The sequence below is a fragment of the Panthera tigris genome, chromosome B1 (genome assembly GCF_018350195.1).
Source record: "Panthera tigris isolate Pti1 chromosome B1, P.tigris_Pti1_mat1.1, whole genome shotgun sequence".
NCBI lineage: Eukaryota > Metazoa > Chordata > Mammalia > Carnivora > Felidae > Panthera > Panthera tigris.
The window spans coordinates 35,693,084-35,715,202 of record NC_056663.1 but is presented as its reverse complement, the minus strand read 5'-3'; the positions used below and the strand labels follow the sequence as shown (position 1 = coordinate 35,715,202).

The 22,119-nt window shown below is 56.2% G+C and overlaps 2 protein-coding genes across 2 annotated transcripts; both read right to left on the bottom strand.

Moving 5' to 3' along the window:
* Positions 1-69: 69 nt before the first annotated feature.
* Positions 70-2,744, bottom strand: NUDT18 (nudix hydrolase 18). The gene is made up of 3 exons (XM_007093953.3): positions 2,462-2,744; positions 1,385-1,598; positions 70-1,120 (listed from the first exon to the last, which is right to left on the bottom strand). The coding sequence occupies exons 1-3, from the start codon at positions 2,621-2,623 to the stop codon at positions 525-527; spliced, it is 972 nt and encodes a 323-aa protein (XP_007094015.3). The 5' UTR covers positions 2,624-2,744; the 3' UTR covers positions 70-524.
* Positions 2,745-7,585: 4,841 nt separating this feature from the next.
* HR (HR lysine demethylase and nuclear receptor corepressor) lies at positions 7,586-21,374 on the bottom strand. The gene is given in 19 exon segments (XM_007093883.2): positions 7,586-8,318; positions 8,473-8,601; positions 9,034-9,198; positions 11,196-11,311; positions 11,411-11,530; positions 11,650-11,780; positions 11,970-12,039; positions 12,231-12,396; positions 12,609-12,845; positions 12,963-13,126; positions 13,466-13,547; positions 14,350-14,465; positions 14,642-14,731; positions 15,507-15,671; positions 17,099-17,283; positions 17,363-17,516; positions 19,166-19,952; positions 20,684-21,057; positions 21,060-21,374. Coding segments are annotated over 19 exon segments (3,597 nt in total). The 5' UTR covers positions 21,343-21,374; the 3' UTR covers positions 7,586-8,255.
* Between the last annotated feature and the right edge of the window lie 745 nt (positions 21,375-22,119).

The following is a 22,119-nucleotide window of genomic DNA, read 5'->3' as shown; positions in this document are numbered from 1 at the left end:
GAGCTTCTTTTTTGATGTGCTCCCCTCTTCCTGTTCACTCCCTCTCCACAGAGACATTTAGGCAGGAAAGCGAAGTAAGTACCATGTATTTACTCAGCAAGGGTCCCACTCCCTTGGAATGACCTCCCTCAGCACCCAGTCCATGTTCTCAGTGCCTGAGAATGAGATGTAGGCCTTTCCTGAGGCAAGCATGGAAAATGACAAGTAGGTTCATGATGACGAGTAGCCATCTCAGGTTCAGAAGGTTCTCACATCCATCCCTAGGGAGGAGGGCCCTCATCGTACCCATGGGGCAATTAGGTCCTTGAGCTCTGGAATCCTTGTTGGGTTAAAGGCACTGTCCTTTCGGTGCGATGTAGGGACCAGCTCCATGGAGAAGGAAATTCCCCTGACAACCAGGAGAACTGCCTGCTCCCAACACCACCAGATCCCTGACTGCCAACCTCCTGCTTCCCCCAGAGGAAAGCAAAGCCACGGTGGGGGGAGCACCGTCACCCAGCTCCTTGCACAGAGATGGCACCTTCCTATCTGTTGACTGGGATGACAGAGGATTCCCGAAGCCTCTGTAAGAGTTGGCTTTGTAGGTCTTCCTCCATCACCTTCCACCAAAAAAAGTTCTCACCCCGAACCTTTGGGGGCTCCCTCTGCATACCTGGGTTCCGAAAAGCCACAGTCACCAGCACGTTCAAGCAGATGCCATCTGCATGGTCTTTGCCCAGGTGCTGCAGTCCAAGCAACCCCTTGGTCTCTACTGCCAAGTGGTGAAGGGTCAGACACTCCTGTAGCAGCCGCAGGATGGCCATCTTGATGCCACCCCTCTGCTCCATGGGAGTGAAGCCACAGGCAGTGATGGGCAAGTGAGGCATCCCCACTGTGCCCACCAGCACCCACACTGTCTGGACGCTGGTAAAGGTGGCCACAAGCCGCTGGCAGACCAGACTGCAGGGAAGCTCCTGGGGCAGAATAAGAGGGTGCCTGGCTTGCTGGCGGTACTGGGCAGCTAACTCCACCAGGTGCAGAATGTCCTGGGCTCGCAGCGGAGTGGGCAGGGAGGTCCGAGGGTACCAGCCAGCCTGCAGGGACTCTGCATCTGCCTCCTTGGGAGTCTTGAGAATTCCACCTGCAGGGATGTCGAGGATGGGGTGGAGGAAAGGGTCTCTGTTGAGAGAAATGCTGGGCCTGGCGGAGTAAATGGCCACCCAGGCATTCTAGCCCTGACCCAGGGTCATGGGGCTGTGGGGGCTGGGGGGTCAAATCTTCAGGCTGGAATCTGGACATGCCAGGCTTGTACCAGTCAGAATAAGGGGCTCATCTCACCAGAGGACAAGTTGGGGGAAAGGTGTCAACTGCCCCCTGCCAAACACTGCCACCAGGTGGGCCATACCTGTGGCTTGAGCGAGGAACACAAAGCGGATCCAGGAGGGGCCCCGCTCCTCCACAGACAGCAACGTCAGAGGCTCACAGTGCAGCCCAGCCTCCTCCTTCACCTCCCGCTGCAGTGCCTCAACGATGGTCTCCCCAGGCTCCATTCTCCCCGCGGGTAGGTACCAGGACCCACGGCACTCTTTCTTGGCCTCCTGGATCAGTAGCACCTCATCCTGAGGGGAGAGAGAGGATCCTCACCCCCACCACAGCTGGGCTGGGAACCTTCCCTTGCCCTGGGGTTAGATCCTAGCTCAAACAGAGTCACCCAACACTCCCTTACTGGTGGATACCTCAAATTGTTGACTGGTCCTTGTGTGCTTGGGGGCTGCAGCTGTCTCGCTGTGCAATGTATCCCTCTTTGCTTTCAGACTTCCATTTCAGAAAGGGGCTAAGATTCCTGGGAGCTGTTTCAGGGGCTGGGGATTAGGCCCCACAGTGAGGCTTGCCATGTATCCTGCACTGACTCCTGTCTGTAGATGCATTGTAGACATCCCCCCTCCCCTCATGGAGGGGCCTCACACTGGGGCCTAGGCTTTGAAACACACTCCCAGGCCCCACCCCATCAACTCCTACCTACAGCCCTGGCCCCTTCTAGCTGTTGTTGCAGCAACTTGTACAGGGATCAGCACAAAAGAACATCACACGGTGGGGCAGAAAGTCTGAGTATAAGTGCAGGTTGTGCCATTACTGTCCATGGGACCCAGAGGTCTCTGAAGCGCTGGACAGATCTGAGCCCACTCCGAAGCGGGCACTATGCTAGATTCTGGGGAAAGAAGGCAGCCCTCCTCTCAAGACAATGAGGCCTAGCGGGAGGAAATAAACAGGTTCCTGGGCCTCAGATCCCTCTTCTGTATATAGGTACAGTCTCGGGGCTGGGCCGTATAAAACTCAGATGTAAGTGTGAGTGTCAGTGCTTTGCAAAACTGGGAAGCACCACGCACTAAGAAGCGGTGGCTCTTGTCGGTAGGTCCTCTGTCCCCACCGGGGCTGGCTGCGTGCTCCAGAGGGCCGGGCGCTGGGCCCGGCGGACGCTCACCTGCTCGTTGAGGAACACGGCCAGCACCACGTAGCAGACGTTCTTCCGCAGCCGCACCTGCGCCGGCGGCTCCTCGGCCGGTGCCGAGTCACAGCTGTGCACACTCAGCCCCTGGCCCCCCAACACCGCCGCCAGCGCCCCGGCCAGACCCTCCGAGGCCATCGGGTCCCCTGGGAGGCAGCGGACGGGCCCCCGCAGGTGGGTCGCGCCGGGTGAGGTGGGACGCGGGTGAGATCCCAGTCAGTCGCCCTCGCCCCCTCCCCCTGCCGACTCGGACCAGGCGCGCTCGCGAACGCGGAAGCGCCCGGCGAGCCCTGTCCGCTGATAGGCTACGCGTCACCGCGGGCTGCCCGGATTGGCTGGCTCGCGTCAGTGACTGAGGGGGCGGGGCCAGTCCGTAAGGGGTCTAGGAGCCAGGTCTGAGTGGTGTGCGCAGCGCACTGACCTCTGCCTCTCAGTTACCTCCCGCCGCCCCCCCCCCCGCCCCGCCCCGGCCTCTCTCCGGCATTTCTAGCTGCCAGCTTCGCTAATTCCTCCAGCAAGCACTTGTCTGGGCGAGTTCGGACGGTGACGTCATCGTGCCTGCAGGCTGCAGAGGAGCGCCACAGTGGCCAGCGACGATGACGTCACAGCAAGCCGATGACATCACTGAGGCCCGGGGCTGTGGCTTGGACCTATACTGTGCAGCTGTGGTTATACACATACCATGGTATTGCCCAAATTGATCACTTCCCAAATAACCTTCTTTCTTCACTAAATATGTACCTCATGTCACTGTCGCAGGAGGAAGAGTAGCTCCTGCCTTGGAGGAGATTCTGACCTTGGGAAGGTGGACATAAACATATAATAAAAAGTCATCTGAGGGTTATAAGCCAAGTGCCAAATGATTGGCTTGGTCAAGAGGTGTGACAGGTGCTCAGAGGAAGGAGGGAGCAGGGCTGAGATGGTCAAGGTGTGGCTGGAGATGGGAGGAGGGGACGGGATAGAAAGAAGGTCTGGAATCAGCCAGTCCAGCCTTCATCGATGTCCTGGCGGCCTGCCCACTGCATTTCCCACACAGTTTTAGGGCCCTTTCCACTGCAGACTGAAAGCCCTGTGGAGGGTGGGGACCAGGTCCTGCTCCTTCATCTTTGTCCCCCCCCCCCCCCCCCGCCCCCAGCTCACACGGCCTGGTGGCCTGGCACAATGAGAGCAGGGTGTGGGTTGTTTTGGCGAGTTCTTACTTCTCTCCCAGACTGACCTTTCCTCCTCAGAGCTTCCCTTAACCTACTCTCAGGACAGGAGGACAGGGCCAACTGGAGTGAAACTGTGAAGCCAGCCAACTTTGGGCTTCTTGTCCTCAGTTGGGTCTCCCCTTTCCCTGCCTGCTGGCTTTGCACACTTTCCTTTTGGGAGCTTGGTGGAGCAAAGCATTGGACTTGGAAGCAGATGCTCACTGGCTGGCTATGTGCCCCTGGATAAATTGTGGGCCTCAGTTTCCTCATCTGAACAGTAGATTCATAGTAGCTCTTCTTTCACAGGGTTGTTGGGAAGGTGAGATGTCATGGGAGGAGCTCTATAGACTGTCCAGTGTGGGTCACCATGACCAGGCAGCCTCAGGGTGGGTCCTCCTGGCCACAGCTCTTGTTGCTGCCACACAAAGGCCCACTGTCATGAAATATGCCTACAGGACCGCCACAGAACTATACCCTCAGGAATTCCAGTCACACCAGATTCTCTCTCCCAGGGAACTGACTGCAGGTTCCCTGGAGACAGGGCCCTGCATTTGAAGGTGGGATGTCCCTGCCAGGCCCACAGTCTTTTGAAGTACTTGGCAAACACTGCTGCCCCCAGCCCTATCCAAGATCTCTCCATTCCCAAACAACGGAACTCACGGGACTGAGTCAGGCCCCTAGGACTGAAAAGCAACTTGTCAACGTATTTGCTGTGTGTGTGTGTGTGTCTGCAGGTCAGTTTTCACATCTGTGAAGTGGGGACTGCATTGGTCCCAGACTCCTTTCTGCCTCCCAGGGATGATTTGAGAGAGAATGAGGTCATGTCTGGCAGGGCTATGAGAGCCTCAGAGGCAGCCTAAGATAAACACCAGGCCGCCTGGAAGAGCAGACTGCAAGAAACCACGGCTCCACTCCCCCATTATCACTGGGAAAAACACTCCTCCCCTGTTAAGTGGACCTAATCACCCCTGTGGTGAGGAACACACGAGGCAACAGGAAAGCCCCTTGTAAACTGAGAAGGGCTGCACAGGCAGAGGGCTCTCCAGGCACGGTACCCAGCCCTTCTGGGAGTGCAGAGGGGGACAACAGAAAGTAGACTTTCTCAAGGCATTGGGTGGAAGACAGAACACACCAGACTAAGCAGAGGCCCTAAGACTGACAAGAAAAGCTGAGGGAGGAAGGGGGGCTGAGGGAGAAGCCTCCAGAACCAGAAATAAAGTTCTTTGTTAAAGTTTGCTCTGTATCCTCCATTCCCAGAGAGAGCAGAGCACTGGTGGGGGGTGGGGTGGGGGGAACGGGGGGGGGGGCTGCCCAGCATGATGGACAAGTGTGGCCAAACTGGTAGATCACAGAGTACAGGACTCCCAGCATCCATGGGAGCAAAGCCTGAGGCAGTCATTTCAGAGCACGTGGACACACATGCGCGTGTGAGCACATGTACAGGAAGGTAGTGTAGGCAATCTTGGAAACAGGGCCAGGGATGGGCAGGCAGGGTGGGGCAAGGGTGTCTGTGATTCTGGAGGCCTTTACAGAGCAACAAATGCTGTCCCTCTGCAAAGTAGGAGTGTGAGGAGGGCAGCAGCCCAAGGTATACAGGGAGGGGGAGGTTTGGCTCAGCCTGTGCTCTGCCACTAGCTGGCTGAATGACCTTGGGAGAGCCACATCTCCCCTCTAGGCCATCTGTATCATGCAGGCATAGGTGGATCCTGAAACAGAAAAAGGACATTAGTGGAAAACTGGTGAAATCCCAAAAGTCTGTTGCTTAGTTAATAGTGTTGTATCAATAGGGGCGCCTGGGTGGCTCAGTCGGTTGAGCATTTTTCAGCTCAGGTCATGATCTCAGGGTTTGTGGGTTCAAACCCCGTGTTGGGCTCTGTGCTGACAGCTCAGAGCCTGGAGCCTGCTTTGGACTCTGTATCTTCTCTGCCCCATCCCTACTCACACTCTGTCTCCCTCTGTCTCTCAAAAATAAATAAATATTTTTAAAAATGTTTAGTGTGTCAATAATGATTTCTTGGTTTTGATCACTGTGCCATGTTTGTGTAAGATGTTAACATGGGACAAAGCTGGATGCAGGGTAATCAGGAACTTCCTGTACTATCTTTGTGACTTGAGTGTAAATCTAAAATCATTTCAAAATAAAAACTCTGAAAAGGTACTTTATAAGAAAAAAAAGGCGGCACTGCTTATCTACATGCTGACGTCACTTCCGGCGCTGAGGGTTGTGCTTCTGTGTTATCTGGGCGAGTGAGAGGGGCTGGAGTAGACAGTGGACAGTGGGGATGCTGGGAGAAGCAGAGACCCCAAGGGCAGTGCTGGACTGGGGTGAGCCAGCTGAGCCTCCATGAGGAACAGTGCCACCAAGTGTCCCCAGACGTCTCAGGGTCAGTACCCACCTGGACTGGCTTCATGCCCAGGGCCAGTCCTAGAACATTTGGTCCACCTGCTGTTTGCAAGAGTCAGATCCAATATGCCCTCGATGGTGCTGTGACCTGCCATGAGATGGAGGCAGCAGAGAGGTGTGCAGAAAAGAGAGGCCTGGTGACTAGGCTATCTCTGTCTTCCCGCAGGAAGGACCCCATGTTTGGGGTTCTAGGGTGACATTAGGACACAGCTATATAAGGTGAAGTGTAAGTAAGGATGGTCGTGCAGTGCCACTTGGAACATGATCAACTGTAAAGTGTGTGTGTTGGAAGGAGGACAGAACAGCAAGCTCATCTGCAAAGTCCATTAAGGGCCGAGACTAATGTAAACGAGGCTCAAGTCCGGAAGCTTGGTTCAAATCCCAATCCTGCCACTAAAATTGCTGCGTGACCTTGGGTGACTCAACCCCAGCCTGCCTCTTTCCTCTTCTGTAAAATATAAATAAATAATATCTACCTCAAAACCATGATAAGGGATTAAATGAGATCAATTAAATGAAAACAGTGGCAGAGTAAAGTGTAGGATTGCTTCCATTTTTTCTTTTCTCTCTATCCCATGATAAAATGAAAATAACCTTGCTTTGCAAACAATGAAGAAACCTAATTTTTTAGGTGCAGGATGGTTATGTAAACCACAGCAAAGCCACATAAGGGAATATAAGCAGCTATTTAAAATGAAGGTTGCATAGCAACACAGAAAGTGACCACAACACAGTGTTAAAAGGAAAAATCAAGTACAAAACGCATCAATTCAATCATGTATGAAACCCTTAGAGAAAATACAAGGAAATACACCAATAATGCTAACAGTGGTTGGGTCGGGGTGAGTGGAGATGAGCTTACAAGTGACTTTTTCCTATTTTCTAAATGTTCTGAAAGTATATTAAATTTATAATAAAAAATTTTATTTCATAAAAAACAAAAAAAACCCACTCCCCGAACCACCGCAGGAACAATTAGGTATAACAAGAGCTGGAGTATGCTGGCGCTAAGATGTACAAGGGCAGCGGAGCGGGCCGAGCCACCCCGGAGGGCCCTGGGGGCGGGGAGGGGCCTGTCAACTGTCTCTCAGGCAGCAAGCCAGTCCCCGGGTAGCGGGCCTGGGGCCAGCCGCGGGCACCGAGGGCAGACGGCTAGGCAAGGGCTCTCCTGGGCCGCACTCCCAGTGCTCCAGGTCAGGGCAGACAGGAGAGCTGGGGTAGCCTGAAGTTTGCCCGCGGGTTGGGGCTCTAGATCTCTGCAGCCAGTGCGCACAGGAAAGCTGCCATGCTGCTGCACCCCAGGGTGCCTTGCCCACCGTCTGCTGTCAGGAGCATCCTCAGGGGCAGACCCCTGGAACGTTCCATCTGCTCCTCAGTGGGAAAAGGATCCAGGCCCCAGGAAGAAGAGTAGGCAGGGGTGTTTGAGGTCCCTGTCATCACCCCCACCCCTGCCCCACTCCACTTCCTTATCTCCCCACCCCTCCCCAGTCCATGTGGCCTGCAGGAGCAGGGCCAACCACTCCAGCAGCATTCACAGAACAACAGACTTTAATGGAAATCATGAAGGAGGGAGGTGAGAAGAGGGAGCAGGAACAGGGCATCACCCATATCATTCCCTCCAGCCAAGCCTGGGCAATGTCCTGATGCCACCCTCTCCCCACACCTCACTGTTCTCTGGCGAGAGGGCAGGATTTCAGTGGCCCCTTGTCCAGCATGCCTGCAGTGTGAAGGGCCACCCGGGAGCCCAGTGAAGATGCAGGTGGTGTAAGCAGAGCACGGGCACGGGTGGGACAGCAGGGGATGAGGCAGCAGAAGAAGGTGTTGCTTAAGCCAGAATGATTCCCGAGGTGTCCCAGGGAAGGGCTGTTTGCCTCCTGGGTTCAGGGGGCAAGGGTTGAAGGGAGTCATTCACCCCCAGTGTGGGCCTGGTACCATGGCAAGGGATGCAGGGACAGCAGGTGCCAGCCTGCGAAGGGCAGGTGTGAGCTTCGACGGCACTGTGGTTGCTGGCTGTAGGGCCTAGGTTGGAGCGGGGAACAGGGTGCCCTGTCTGTGCCCAGAGTGGTGCTTGAGGGATTGACCAAAAGTCCCCAAGTCTCCCAGCATCATTATCTGCTGAAGCTGTGCCTGGACTGAGTATTTGCCCCCCAACCTACCCCAGACACTGGGGATACCCCTATTTAGCCTCCTGTAATGTTCCCACAGCCACCTTCACTGCTTGGAACACAGCCCAGTCCATCTAGGAGAAAAAGAGAGGACAAGGTGTTTACAGTCACATTCCTGGGCTCTTCCCACTGAGGATGCCCTTCCTAGGCCCAGGCTGGCTGCTTGCTTGGCACAGAGTAGATATGCTATGCCACCCCAACTGCCCATCTGGCCAGTGTCACACTCACCTGGGCATAAAGCAGGCGGTGATCAGGGGGCAGGCTGGGTCCCTGGTGGCAGAGCTGAGCAGAGAGGGCAGAGGTCTCCGGGGACAGGAAGTGCTGAGTGACACTCACTGTGCTTACTAGGCCCTGTACCTGTGCCAGACAGGAGGTAGGCAGAGGGTCAGTGGAGACTCGGGGTCACACATCCTCCCCTTGCTCCTCTTGTCCCTGAGGTCTACTTCCCATAATGACCCCCACCCAGCTCTCAGAGAGCAGAAGCCCTGGATCCAGCACCAGGCACCTCAAAGGGCAAGGCCAAAACCATGCCCAGGGGATGCCAGAGGTGGCACAGGCAGGGTGGGGAACCGAGGACAAGAAGCTCAGTTGGGCTAGATGACTTCAAGACCACTCAGCTTCTCCTCTTCCTTACAATGGGGCGTGACTTTCTGCCCTGCCTAGCTCTCAGGGCATCGGGAGGGGCAAAGACAGAGCAGGCCGGGGAACGCTGTATCACTGTGGTGTCTGCTCTTGGCGCTTCGCATAGTGTGAGCTCTCTGCAGAGCCCCTGGCTTGCTGGGGAAGCACCTGGTGGGGAGCCCCCGCAGGCACCAGCACGGCCTCTCCAGGGGCCTGCAGCAGGGTCCAGCAGCTCACGCCCCACTCCTCCCGTAGGCGCCGCCGCAGGCCTGCGTCCAGGTAGCAGCTGCCTGGGGTGCCAGGCTCCAGGTTGCCTGCTCCGGCCGGGCACACCTCAAAGAAGAGAAGGCAGAATGAGGAAGGTGGGGAAACAAGGACAGGGCTGCCAGATGGGGCACAGACTTCCCAAAGGTCAGGGCGCAAAGGCCAAGAGCTGAAGGGGTCAAGTCTTGCGGGGCAAGGAGGGGAGGTCATAGGAGTGAGAGAAGGGGCTGGGTGGTGAGAAGCTAGGGCTGCTTAGGTTGGCAGAACAGAGATTTGGCTGGAAACAGCTTAGAGGAAAGGTTTAAGGCTCTGAGGCTGGGAGTCTAAACCCCCACCTTTCGTGGGGCTAGATGCCTTCAGTAGCCTCTGTGTCCCTGGTCCTGGGCCCCTTTCTCGAAAACCCAGAAAGATACCCTGCATAATCCCAGCTCATAAACTGTCTACATGAGGAGATCTTGACTTGGAGTCCTGTGAACGTCCTGAATTGTGTGCTAAGTTGTAGGTGACTAGATAGCTGTATATCCTTGAGATGAGATGATCTAAAGCATTTATCAGATTCTTCTAAGATCCTAGATGCAACAAAGGCCACACAGAAGTTCTGATGCCCAGTGGAAGTACAGCCTTGCCTGCTGGGCTGAGGCCTCTGGAGCAGGCATGGCTATGGGGAGGGTAGGCCTTCATCAGCCCAACCAGAGTGGGGAACTCCTTGGGCAAACAGGGATTCACGGGGGACAGAGAAGTAGATGCCCAGGGAATAGCCGTAGGGGTAAATGCCAGCATCGTGCCCCAACTGGCTGCTGGACAAATCCACCCCTTCAGTAGGACCTCAGCAATTGTCCCTGGACTTAGGACTCAGGCTTCCAAGACTGGGCCATGGGGAAAGGGGAGGCTGGTGTGTTAGGCTGGACCCTAGGTAGCCCCAGGCAGGTGCCCAGGCTCTTTTGCCCTCTGAGTGCATCCTGGAGTTCGATCAGTGTTTCCCAGGCCACCCAGTGAGAATATGCCCCTCAAACCTTCTCCATGAATCATCAGGTTTGGCCATATGAGACTGCCTAGAGGCACCACACCCAGACTAGATGAGGCTGTCTATGTATGAAGGTGTGCTTCTGTCTGCTCCCTCTGTGTGTTCTAGCATCTGTGTGTACATCTACAGATCTGTGTGTGTTTGTCGATGTGTCTGCAGATACATATGCCTGTGGGCAGGAGGGTGGTGGTGGACAGCAAGTTTAACACCTGCATGTCTGTGTATAAGTATGTGTGTGCCTTAGCAGGGGTGACACTTGGTGGACGTCTTTTTCCCAGGACAATCAGAGTTCAGCTGGCCTTTGGAACTGCTGTGCCTGTCCTACCCTTAACACTAGCCTTCCACCGCCTTCCACCCCCTGGAGCTTCCTGCCCCCTGCTCATTTTCTCCTTCACTGCTCCTCATCCTGTCCAGTCTGTCCCTCTACCTACCATGCTGTCTCCCTCAGCCTTCAAGTGCTAGCACCCCAAAGAGCACCTCCTCATAAGGTGTAGATAATGGACAGGGGAGAAGCAGGAGGACATCTCAGATGGGCTTCCCTTTGCCCTCTGCCGGGCTCCCCTCCACCCCCAGCCTATGCAGGGGATGCTGCCTGCTCCCAGGAGGAGCAGTGTAGTGACCTGAGGTGGGAATAGCCATAAGCTCAGGTCTCCACTCTACCACTCAGCCTCAGTTTCCTCATCTGCAAAATGGGAAAGCAGCAGTGCCTGCCACACAGAGTGGTTATGACGACTAACCGAGATAATGTACCCAAGGCTCTTACACAGTGCCTAGCCTGTGATGGCTCCTGCTCTCATTTCATCATAAGGTCCCTCCTCAGCCCCTGCTCTCTGCGTGCCCCAGCACACAACTCATAAGGTCCCAGTCTGCCTTCTCTGTACCTGTCTGTGGGAGTCAAGGCTGTCCAGCTCACCTAGGGGGCAGGGAGAGTGAGCACATGGGACACACACAACAGGGAGGGCTTCCTGGGCTGGGAACCCCCACTCCCAGGGAGCATGAGGGCAGCGCAGGGGAAGAGGAGGGCTCCCAGCTCCTTCCTCACCATCTGGAGAAAGCGGCGGATGCGTTGGGCATCCTGTGCCCGGAACACGTGCCACACGGTGCTGACCTGGCTGCCTGGAGACCAGAGCCCCTCCCCGTCCAGGCCTGAGAGGAAGTCTGTGGAAGAAAAACAGCTCAGGAGGGCCCAGGGTAGGCAGAAACAGCACGCTGAAATCTGCAGATTGTCCCCACCCCTGCTTCTGGCCCAGGACCCACCTTTCTGTGCCCGGTGCCAGGTAGGCAGTGGGGCCTCAGCACGTACCAGGACACTGACCAGGTCAGCCACCTCCACACAGAGGTTCTTGGTTCCCAGGTGCCCACGGTGTGGGCTCACACCTGATGGAGGCAGAAAAGGGACAGCTGGGCACAGGCTCCAGGACTTTGGCACAGACACACATGGGCCCAGAGGTAACAGGAATGGGCTCAGGGGCTGGGCAGGGTGGAGTAGCACTCACCATATGCTGCCCACAGCTGGGGCTCCAGTGGACGCAGGGCAGGACCAGGTGGGAGGTAGGAAGCCAGGTTGAGTTTCCCATGGTGGGCACAGTACTCTGGGAGTGGCAGGCTGGCAGCCAGGTTCTCCATCCTGAAGGGGGCAGGGTTATACCCAGCAGGTTCAACCCAGGCACCCAGATCCCCTCAAAGCCCACCACTAGTGGGGTCACTCCCAGAGGCAAGCAGGGAACACTGAGGTGGGGGGTGAAGAAGGAGAAGTGACAGCAAGGGGCTGGGCAGAGCCTCGGCAAGTGGGGCCAGCCCTTGGTACTATACACACCTGCTGGTGTCCTCGTCCCCCAGAGCTCTGTGCAGCAGGAGGACGGAGCCCTCATCTGACTTTGGGCGAACTAGAGGAGGAGACATGCCATTTGCCGGGGGAGGAACCTCTTTGTCCAGAGGACCCCGGCCCCCTGGCAGCAAGACAGTCTAGTTTCTGCCCTGGGCTCTGCTTCCAGCTGCCCCCCAGGGTCACCATGGGACTTCGCTGCCCCCTGGCTCAGTCTCCCAGCTCCCCATACCCCACATCAGGGACACTTACTTTCAGGCCTGGAGAATCCCTCCCAGAACGTTGCACTGTGGAGGCTTATGGGCTGGGGAGGTCCAAGGGGGGTCAGTGCCTGCACTTGGCCTCCAAGTGCTCCAAGAGCTTCCGTCTCCCACAGGTTGCCTTGCAGTGTCCTCTGAATCCCTGACACCAACACGGGCTGTAGGGAGGAAAGGAAGAGGGATGTAGGGAGAATGGACAGGCACCCAACTTGGCCAGGCCAGAGCATGTTGTGAGGGACACCAGACCAGTGTGGGGACCAACCCCGCTGCCCCTTCTGTGTGATGGACCAGGTCTACCTGATGGTGACCCTGAGGCCCTGAGGGTGACCAAGGCCATGAGAATGGGGAGCTGGGAGGTGAGGAGCCTCACCTGGCCCTGCCTCCAGTGCTCCTGGAAGAGGTGGAAGCCTCGCTGAGGTCTGGGCTCCTGCAGCCACAGCAAAGCTCCGGGAGGAGGCAGCCGTGGCCGCACTGGCGAGAGGGGTAGGCCCAGGCCTTTGCGCAGGCCTGGCCCAGCCCGCAGCCCCGGCCCCAGGGCTTTCTCCTGGATCTTCCGTTCTACCACCTGTGCGATGATGCTGTCCAGGATGTTGGTGATGCGGTCGTCCTGTGTGAAGGGAGGGATGGAGGAGCAGAACAGCTCAGGACCTGCCTTACCCCACAGGGAGGGCCAGCCCAGCCTCTGTCCCCGGGCCCCCAGGCCTCCCTCTGTGCCCTCGCTCACGCTGGGCAGGGCAGGAGTGACTGGGGCAAAGGCCATGTGTATCCTCTCGTGCCCCAGGCAGAGTTTGACAGCAGTGGAAGCCAGCAGTTCACAGAGAGAGGGACAAGGCAGGGGCCCTCGGCTGGCACGGTCCTCTGCTGGGGTCTCCGTGGAGTCAGGGGTCTCTGGCAGGGAGGAAAATGGTGAGAGGCTTCCCCTTCCCTTCGAGGCTCCACTGCCCATAGGGTCTGCCCTCATCTCTTGGCCAAGTCTGTCTCCTGCTGCCTCTCCAAAGGAGGGGCTCACAGTGGGGTTCTGACTGGACAGGGGTGGGGAGACTTGTCCTAGATTGTATTTAGATTTATTTCATCTGGAATGACTTGAGAAAAGTGAGGAAGATTATTGGGGGCAGGGCGGGGGGGAGGGGCGCGCTGGCTAAAGCAATTCCGATCTGTCCTGGGGATGCCAGCCCTGGCCCAGCCTCCCCATGCACAGTGTGAGCGAGGGCCAGGGGGGCTGCTCACCTTCCTTGATGTCCTTGGTCCTGTCAGTATCCCCGTTGCAAGAAGATTGTGGAATTGGGGGAGTTTTCTCTGTCGGCTCCTTCTGTTAAACCCATCCACCAACCCCCCCAATCCAACCAGAGATTTAAAAATAGCAAACACAGCTCAGTCCAACCCAACCCACAAGTATTAACAACAGACTCTTATAAATCCTAAAACTGTGTTTACAAGGAGCAAAGTATTATGTGATATAACATTAGGTGGGAAACAGTTGCTTACGGAATGCCACACACAGTCTGATCTAAGATACACAAAAACAGACTGAATATACAGGCAAGTGCCTGGAAAGAAATATGTCACAATGATAAGGGTGGCATTATAGGGCTACTGTTGTTTTCTTCCTATTACTTGCTTGTAGTTTTCATCATGGGTATGTAACACTGTCTGGCACACGAAATGCATTCAATAAGCCATTTCTTGAATGAATGATTTTTATAATAAAAGCATGAACTTTATAAAATTTTGTAAAATGCATACTGAGTGCCTGCTATGTGTTAAGCACAAGGCACACAGGGAAGGTAGGTCCAAACTCCACCTTCAGGAGTCCATGCCTGCTGAGTGGAGAGACAGGACCCGCCAGCAAACGCTAAGCTGTAACACGCACAAGGTGGATAGGAGCTCTGAGCAGGAGCGAGGGAGGTGGGACAGGTGCTAGAGCTCAATCCATGGATCCCAATCCCCAGAGGAAGGTGAGAAGTAGCTTGATTTTACCCAGCTTCCATATCCTTCAGTCCCATCAAAAGATACGGGCCAAACCCTGCCAAGGTCAGTAACTTCCAAACACACTGCCCAATCCTGGGACCAACCAGCTAGTGCTGGCACCTGTCCCATGCCCTGCTTCTTACCTGCTGGCCCTCATCCCCAGCGGCCCACACCCGGGCATCAGCTTGGCAGGGGCAGTGCCCCCGGATGTCAAACTTGACCCAAACCTGGTGCATGGCGGTGCTCAATTCTGCCAGAGCTGTGAGTGGGGAAGGGAGATAGAGTTTGGTGGTGAGTGTGGACAGGAGGCTGTCCCTGTCCTGCTTGGCCTCACCAAGCAAGAGGGCATGGGATTAGGCTGAGGCACATCCACACAGAAAGCTGCTCTCCCCAGGACCCGCCCTCTGCACACCCCATTTCCCCAAGATGGCTTACCTTGGCTGGAGATGAACTGGGTGAGCATCAGGGAACTGGCACTGTGCCCAGCCTCTTGAGGACACTCCTCTGTGGACTGCTCCTGAGAGCCTGTGGGTAGGAAGAGAGAAGGTGCAGGTCAGGAAACCAAAGTAACCACAGCTTAAAGACAGGGAAGAAGGACAAGGGCATGATATCTAAATCAAGGGGCTTGACAATCCATAAAACATGGGCTTTCTAGGAAACTTGGGTTCAAGAGTGACATAGGATCCTTTGCTTGCAGAATGCAGAGCCTTTAAAATGCTGATATGCATTGCCAGACTCCAAGATGATCACATAGAATACGGTGTTCTGAAACATTTCGGACCCTGCACCTCCTTTTGGCTATCTCTATTGGAACACTGGGAAATTTTAAGTCCTCAGGTGACTGAGTGGAGCCAAGGGAGAAAAAGCTGAGAACCATGAAAAGAGTAAGACTTGGGATTAGAAGACGTGAGTCTGCATCCTGGACCTAACACTTACTAGCTGTGTGACCTTGAACAAGTCACTTAACCTCTCTGAGTTTTTCTTATCTGGAAAGTTGAGGCAATAATACCCACCTCACAATGTTGTAAGGTTTAAAAAGATGCAAGCTGAGCAAATTGGGAGGCATAGAGTAGGCACTCGACTTCTCTTAAGGGTGGGCAAGGACACAGGCGTGGCCCTCTGATCTGGGGAGAGGGAAAAGTCTGCTCTAAGGGGCATTGAGCCATGGTGGCTGAGGCTGGGGCTGGGGAGGGAGGCTTTCTTGAGGAGAGGCAGCCAAGAAATGGCCACACACCTTAGAGCAGCCCTTGGAGGCCCCCGTCTCTGCCCTCCCACCCTCAGCCCCCAGCTCCTTTCCTACCTGCTTTGTCCCTGGCCCTCCTAGCACCTGCCATGCGACCACAGGCCACACACAGCCGGTGGCTGCAGTGGGGGCATTTCCAGTGGGTGTTGAAGAGTCCACGATGGCAGCTGCTGCAGCAGAGTGGAATGCCTGGGTTGTCCTCTGTCCTGGTTGGCCCCTGGCCTGCTTACCACGGGAGAGAACAGGGTCAGAGGAGGCTCAAGCCATAGGTCCCTTTTGAGGACCTCCAGGCAGGGATGGAGAAGAGCAGGAGCAGCTTCCACTGTGGGGCCACCCTGGAAGGGAGACAGGCCCCTTGCAGACAACCCCACCTACTCGACAGCCTCTGTAAAGAAATTCCCTACAGCACGTCTCCAGAAAACCCTCCCAGGGAGAGTGCAGGCCTCACCTCCCCAATTCCTGCCCCAAGGATTCCCCCATCAGTCCTGAATTACCAATCCACATCATTTCCAACACATTCCTTCACCCACCTCCCTCCCTCCGGACGTGGCGTTCTTGCAGGAGACTCTGTACACCAGAAGAGGAAACCTTAGGCGGCCACTCCTTCCCTGGCCTGGGGTTTCTGACTAAGCCCTCCGCAGTAGGTGGAAGGACGCCAGTGAGCACACGCTCATTTACTCATGCAACAGACACCTTGTCCTGTGTGGGGCTGAGCGCTGGGGACTCAGAGCTGGTCAGGGCTCAGAGATGCCCTCCTAGAGCTCACATTCCAAGAGGGGAGATGGGCCCATAGACGGGGCAATGACCACGGCACCACGGGGTGGGCGCTGGAGTAGGAGAAAGGGATAGAAAGACGAGGGTAGGGATGGTGGGGGCAGCTTCACAAAATGCGCCCCTAGAGTGATGAGTAAGTGTTCATTCATCAGGGAGAAAGGGAGGAGAAGGCCATTCCAGACAGAAGGAACAGAAAGTGCCAAGGCCTGAGGGGCTGGGCAAGCTGGGGTGAGCCGAGGAGGACAGGCTGCTGGCTGATGTGGAGTGCTGGGAATCCAGGCTGAGGGAGTGGCAGGCTAGATGGGCTGAGGAAAGGGGGAGGGAGCTGAACTTTCTGGGACAGGAGGGAGCCAGCTTGTGACCTTGCTGCAGGTGTGTGCACACATTTTCAAATGCACATGCAGTGTTGTGAGAGGGAGCAGGAGGGAGAGCCTGAAGCCAGGGGGACCCACGGAATGTCTGGCTCCCCACCGGTCTCTTCACATCAGCCCAGACCCTACTAGCTTTCTTAGGGCCCATTAGCCTCGAAACGCAGGGAGGGCCCTCACCTTCCAGAGTTCATACATATACCTGGCTCTCAGTCTTGTTCCCCCAACAAACCCAGAAGCTCTTAGGCAGCTGGACTGGACCGGGTTTCACACCCTCCCAACATCCCTCACCCAGGCCAGAAACTTCAGAACTCACGTTAACTAGAAGCCTAAGCTAAGAATAAGGGCAAAGCAGTGCAGGAGCTCTCCTTGAGCCGTTATCAGGACAGACAGCGTTAAGGGGAGGAAGGGGCCCACACTCTGCAGACCTCCTGCTCCTTGTAAAAGCACAGTGACCGCAGGATCCAGCCCTCTTGGGCTTCTGGCTGCCCCACGGGTCCTGCTCACCTTCCCGCTGCGCCCAGGCCAGGGCTTCACGCTCCCTCCGCAGCAGACGGCATAGTCGATCCCCCAAACCACTTAGCAGATGCTTGGCAAGGCCCTTGCTGAGCTGGGCCTCAGGGCCAGACCCTCCTCCCTCAGAGCTGACTGCTAAGTCTTCCTCCTGATGCTGCTCCCCTTCCGGAGGCAATCTGAAGACAGGGCACAGGAAGGTAAGGAGGGAGCCCCCACTTGGAAGATGCTGGGGGCACACCGGGGCAACAGGCTCACCTCAGCACTTGCCGGGAGTGGCAGGCCGGCCCTCCCACCTCTCCAGCTGCATGGGTACAGCTTTGGCACTGAGCCACGCATGCCAGAGGAGCCGAACAAGGTGTATCCTGAAGCCCTGGGTCCTGGAGGCTGCTGGCCCTACCATCTTGGGGTCCTGAGGAGACAATGAAGCTGGTCAGGGACTTGCTGGGCTTATGTGAACCCTGGGCCGTGCCTTAGCACTCAGCCCACCCACATACAGAGCCAGCCCAGCCCCTAGGCCCTAGTCTACTAAGCCTGATTTGGAGCTAGTGAAAGTGAACCAGGCAGCCAGAAACTTCACAAAAAAAGGCTGGGCAGGGAGTCTGAGAATGACACGGGCAGATGGCTGAGAGGAGGGGTCTACTGTGCTGGGCCCAATGTTGGAGCAGGTGGGATGATTATCCTGCCCCAAGTTCAAGATCCAGTCAGTGTGGACTTTGTTATATCTTTTTTTTTTTAAAGTAAGCTCTGCCCCAGTGTGGGGCTTGAACTCACAACCCTGAGATCAAGAGCCACGTGCTTTACCGACTGAGCCAGCCAGGCGTCCCTCAGTCAGTGTAGACTTTTGGATTGCTGCGCCGTGGGCTTAGCAATACCTCTGGCGTCGTGTCAGCCTGAGGAGACAATCCCGGCATGGGACGGAGGGCGCCGGAAGGTGAGAAGGCCTGAGGGTTTCAACATAGGCCACAGGTGCAGTAACCCAAGAAGGGAGAGGGGGCCAACTGCTTCCCAGCCCAGGCAGAGGCCTGCAAGAGTGTGGACAGACCCACGCCAGGTGCAGGGGTGCTTAGGCAAGGCCATTGAGAGTTGGGATCCAGGTCCAGCAGTCCTGGAGGTCAAGATTGAGGTGATGGGCCATCAGTGCCGGCTCCCTCCATGAAGAGCACAGCATGACAGAGGGGTTCAGGATGTGCCCAAAGTCCTAATACTGGCAGAGTCCAAATTGAGTTTCCATGATCCCATTGCCCAAGGGAGTAGTTGTTTATTCCTGGGGCAGGACAAGGGGTCCTTCAGGAGGGATAATCTGCCAGACAGGGTTAAGTGGCACAAGTAATCACAAAGACAAATGTTTAGCAGGGCGCCTGGGTGGCTCAGTCGGTTAAGCCTCCAACTTAAGCTCAGGCCATGATCTTCGGCTTGTGAGTTCGAGCCTTGCATTGGGCTCTGTGCTGACAGCTCAGGGCCTGAAGCCTGCTTTGGATTCTGTGTCTCCCTCTCTCTCTGCCCTTCCCTGGTTCACACTCTGTCTCTCTCTCTTTTCAAAATAAACATAAAAAAAATAATTAAAAAAAAACAAAAACGAGGACAAATGTTTACTGAGTCCTTACTCAATAAAGTGCCAGGAATTCTTCAAAGCCCTTTATGTGAATGATATCATTTCATCTTTGCAGCAGCCTTTATGAGGTAGATGCCGTCTTTATCCCCACCTTATAGATGAACAAACTGAGGCCCAGAGAGGTGCAGTAACTAGCCCAAGGTCACATAGCACCAGTCAGCAAAGTCAGGACCCAGGCACTCTGACTCCAGAGCCCATGCTCTGAACCATGTTGTTATATTGCCACCAACACATCATAGCTTGGGAGGAGGCAGATGGGAAGAAGAAGCCACTTTCTAGAAGGCTCTGGCCTGTAGATGCTAATGAACTCCCAGGGAACTATCACATTTCGGTGGGAAACCAGACAACTTGTGCAATCCACTCATAAACACCTCTAATGACCCCACTTCCCCACAAAGCCCCAGTCCCAGCTGCCCCCTCCCAAGCAGGGCCCCGTGCACACTTACCTCTGTGGTCATCATGCTGTTCTGCCTCCACTTTGTTCCCAAAGGATGAGTTGAGCATCTGCCAATCTCTGGCCCCCTGCCCCGCACTGCCTGGGAAAGGGTTGGGTGGGCGCTTGGCAGCTGGGCTGCCACCTGCCCCCTGGACCTCAGGGCTGCTTGCCCTCTTGAGGGCCTGCAGGTGGGCAGATGGGTTCTCCTCATCGCCAGGGCAGCCACCTGGACACCTGAACTGCTCTGAGTGTCGTGTGAGCCATGTCTTCTTCAGCTTGGTATGATGACTGGGTGGGCAGGCCCTGGGACCAGAGGTCTTGTTTGCTTCCTCGTTGGATTCACTGGGCCCAATGGTGCCCCCCTCCAGGCCCTCCTGGCACTTCCCACAAGGGCCAAGATCTCTATCTCTAGCAGGTGGGTGAGACGAACAACAGCCCACCTGCGTGGTAGGAAGCCCAGGAGAGGGGCACCTCAGCGTGGCTGATGGCCCCAGCTGGCACCCAAGGCTCCCACCCCCTGGTACAGCCCAGACGTTGCCAAGAGTATGAACCAGGCCTGGGGGACAAGTGGGCCAGGGGTTCCGGGGAACAGCATCTGGATGTCCCAGGAGAAATGGGCAAAGATTCTGATGCCTGCTGACTCCTGCCTCTCCGTCTCTCTGATGGAATGAAGGACGTTCCACTTCCCCAGTTCTCTGGAGACGCCCACCAGGGGCTAAGCCCAGCAACCCAGGTTCCACAGTTGCCAATGGCTCCTTTGCCAGCCTGAGAACACTTGGATCCTTGTGGTAAAAGCCCTAAAGAGAGGAGAAGGGATGGAGCTAGTGCTGACTTTGATCCCCAGTGCTTCAAAGGACGAGCAGAACCGACAACCAGCAGGTGTGCGCCTGTGTGGCCTCAAGGGTTGTGAAAACACTGAAGAACTCAAGCCTGGTTTATAGGCACCGCTCCCTAAGTGCCTCCCCACTGCCCTGGCCACCCCAGATCCTTCCCCCAGGATTTCTCAGACCTCCGCACAAATCCAGCAACTAAAAGTTAGTGCTTGCCACCCCCAAAGGGCCTCCAGAATCTATTGAGATTGTTTGATGACCAGTACCATGCTGGTCTTAAAATATTTTAAATCTTATTCCTAGGCATGTGGGTGGGTTGCCTGGGGCAGGGGGAGGTGCCGTAGACACAGGCCATGGGGCACCCTCATGTCCCACTCCCAGACAGACAGCCTCGTCTGCCCCACAACCCCAGGATGAGACCACACATTCTGAGATCCCAGTTCCCAGGGATTTGTTCTGGGTGGACAATGGGTGAGTCAACCCTGAAATGGCCCAAAGGCAAGGAAGGCTTTGTGAGATGGAATTGCTCAGAAGAAGAATTGCTTGGGGTTGACTCTGAGCTGACTACTTGGGTGCTGTCTTATCTTGTCATCAGAATGGAAGAGCAGAGTTGTGTGGCCCTGGCAGGGCTGCTCAGGGATCACTGAGCTACCTCGTGTGGCCTGAGCCTCAGGTACCTTCTCTGCTCCATCACTCACCTTGCTGCCTAAGCCAAAGGCAGAGGGCACTTTGGGCTGTCCCCCTGAGTACACCCAGGGGTGTGGGGCCAGGGGCCAGTCACACGGACGCTCTGGGGGCAGGCTGGACACTAGGTAGGGTGGCAAGCAGGTGGGCATCCAGAAGGGAGCTTGCTCCAGGATCTTGGTCTCCAGCAGGAAGGGGCAGTGCAAGGGCCGGAAGGCCACAGGGTCACTCTTGGGATGGCCACCATTATGCTCAGGAATCAGGGGGCCATAGCGAGGCGGGCACGCGGAGCCACAGAGTGCCAGTGGGTGGTTAAGCATTGCCTCCTTCCAGTGCAGACCCTCTTTGCTACCCAGCCAGCTGGCCTTCCTCTCCCCATTGCGGGGTCTTCTCCCTCCACCAGTGGGAGCGTGTCCTTGGGGCTCTGGGGAAAGCCAGGGGGACGCCAAGAGTCTGGGGTGCTTAGGACACCCCTCCAGAAGGGGGCAGACTCTCCCAGGCACAGTGCCCCACGACGCAGGCCATCTCGAGGCAGGGTATCCGACTCCTGTCCCACAATGCCATTCTCAGGGGCTATCTTCTCCCAGGCTGGGGCGTCCTTCAGGAAGCTGGGCGTACTCTCCATTACTCTCCAGCCCTCATGGGGCTCTCCAAGAGGGGATCCCTGGAGCATAACCGACAAAGCATGAGTTTCTCAGGCACGTGCCCCAAGCACCCTACCACCTGCTACAGAGCAGGCACCGCCCTGGCAGCACCAAGGCAGCTCAAACCAGTAAGGCAAGTGCCAACCCACAGCTAGACTCCACACTGCCTGCCCACATGCGACTCGAAGGACCTGCCTGGGTGGGATGCTCAAGTGTGGGGAGGTCACCCCTTTGCCCAAATACCTGGGACTTGACAACCCACCTGGGCCAGAGCCCCTCAGCAAAGACTGCCATTTCTAAGATAACATGTCCTTGCATTGCTGAGCCTGGACCCTGGTCACGAGCCATTGGGAAGGGCAAGGGGGAAGAACCCAAAAGATGAGCTCGGTGGGAGGTGCTGCACAAGGGGACAAGAAGATCCTGGCCCCCTGACTCAGCACCTGCTGCATGACCTTGGGCAAGTCATATCACTCCTCTGGACGTCAGTGTGCCCTTGTGCAAAATAGGGCTTGGAAATTGGGAGTCTCAGAGGCTTCTTCCCACATTGCAGTCTGTGGATCTGGGGGTACTGTTTGCCTACCCACCCCTCAGCCCTACTCAAGCCTATAGGGGTGGGAAGTGAAGGCAGGGCAGGCCAGAGTCACTGGGGAGAGCTGTCAGGCAGGGCTGCTGGCTGGTATCTTTCCCTACACTTGGGCAGCCCCTAGTGTGTCTCTTCCCAGCTCTGTACAGTTTCTTGGCTTCTGAAGCAGAGTCCCCGGGCAACTGCTGGGGGCTGGGATCTTCACCACCGCCCCCAAGGGAAG

Excerpts from the sequence above, each read along its gene's own strand:
- NUDT18 (XM_007093953.3), bottom strand. The coding sequence starts at position 2,623 with ATGGCCTCGGAGGGTCTGGCCGGGGCGCTGGCGGCGGTGTTGGGGGGC. Across the intron at positions 1,599-2,461 it reads CCGTGTTCCTCAACGAGCAG|GATGAGGTGCTACTGATCCA; the intron begins GTGAGCGTCCGC and ends CTCTCCCCTCAG. Across the intron at positions 1,121-1,384 it reads GTTCCTCGCTCAAGCCACAG|GTGGAATTCTCAAGACTCCC; the intron begins GTATGGCCCACC and ends ACATCCCTGCAG.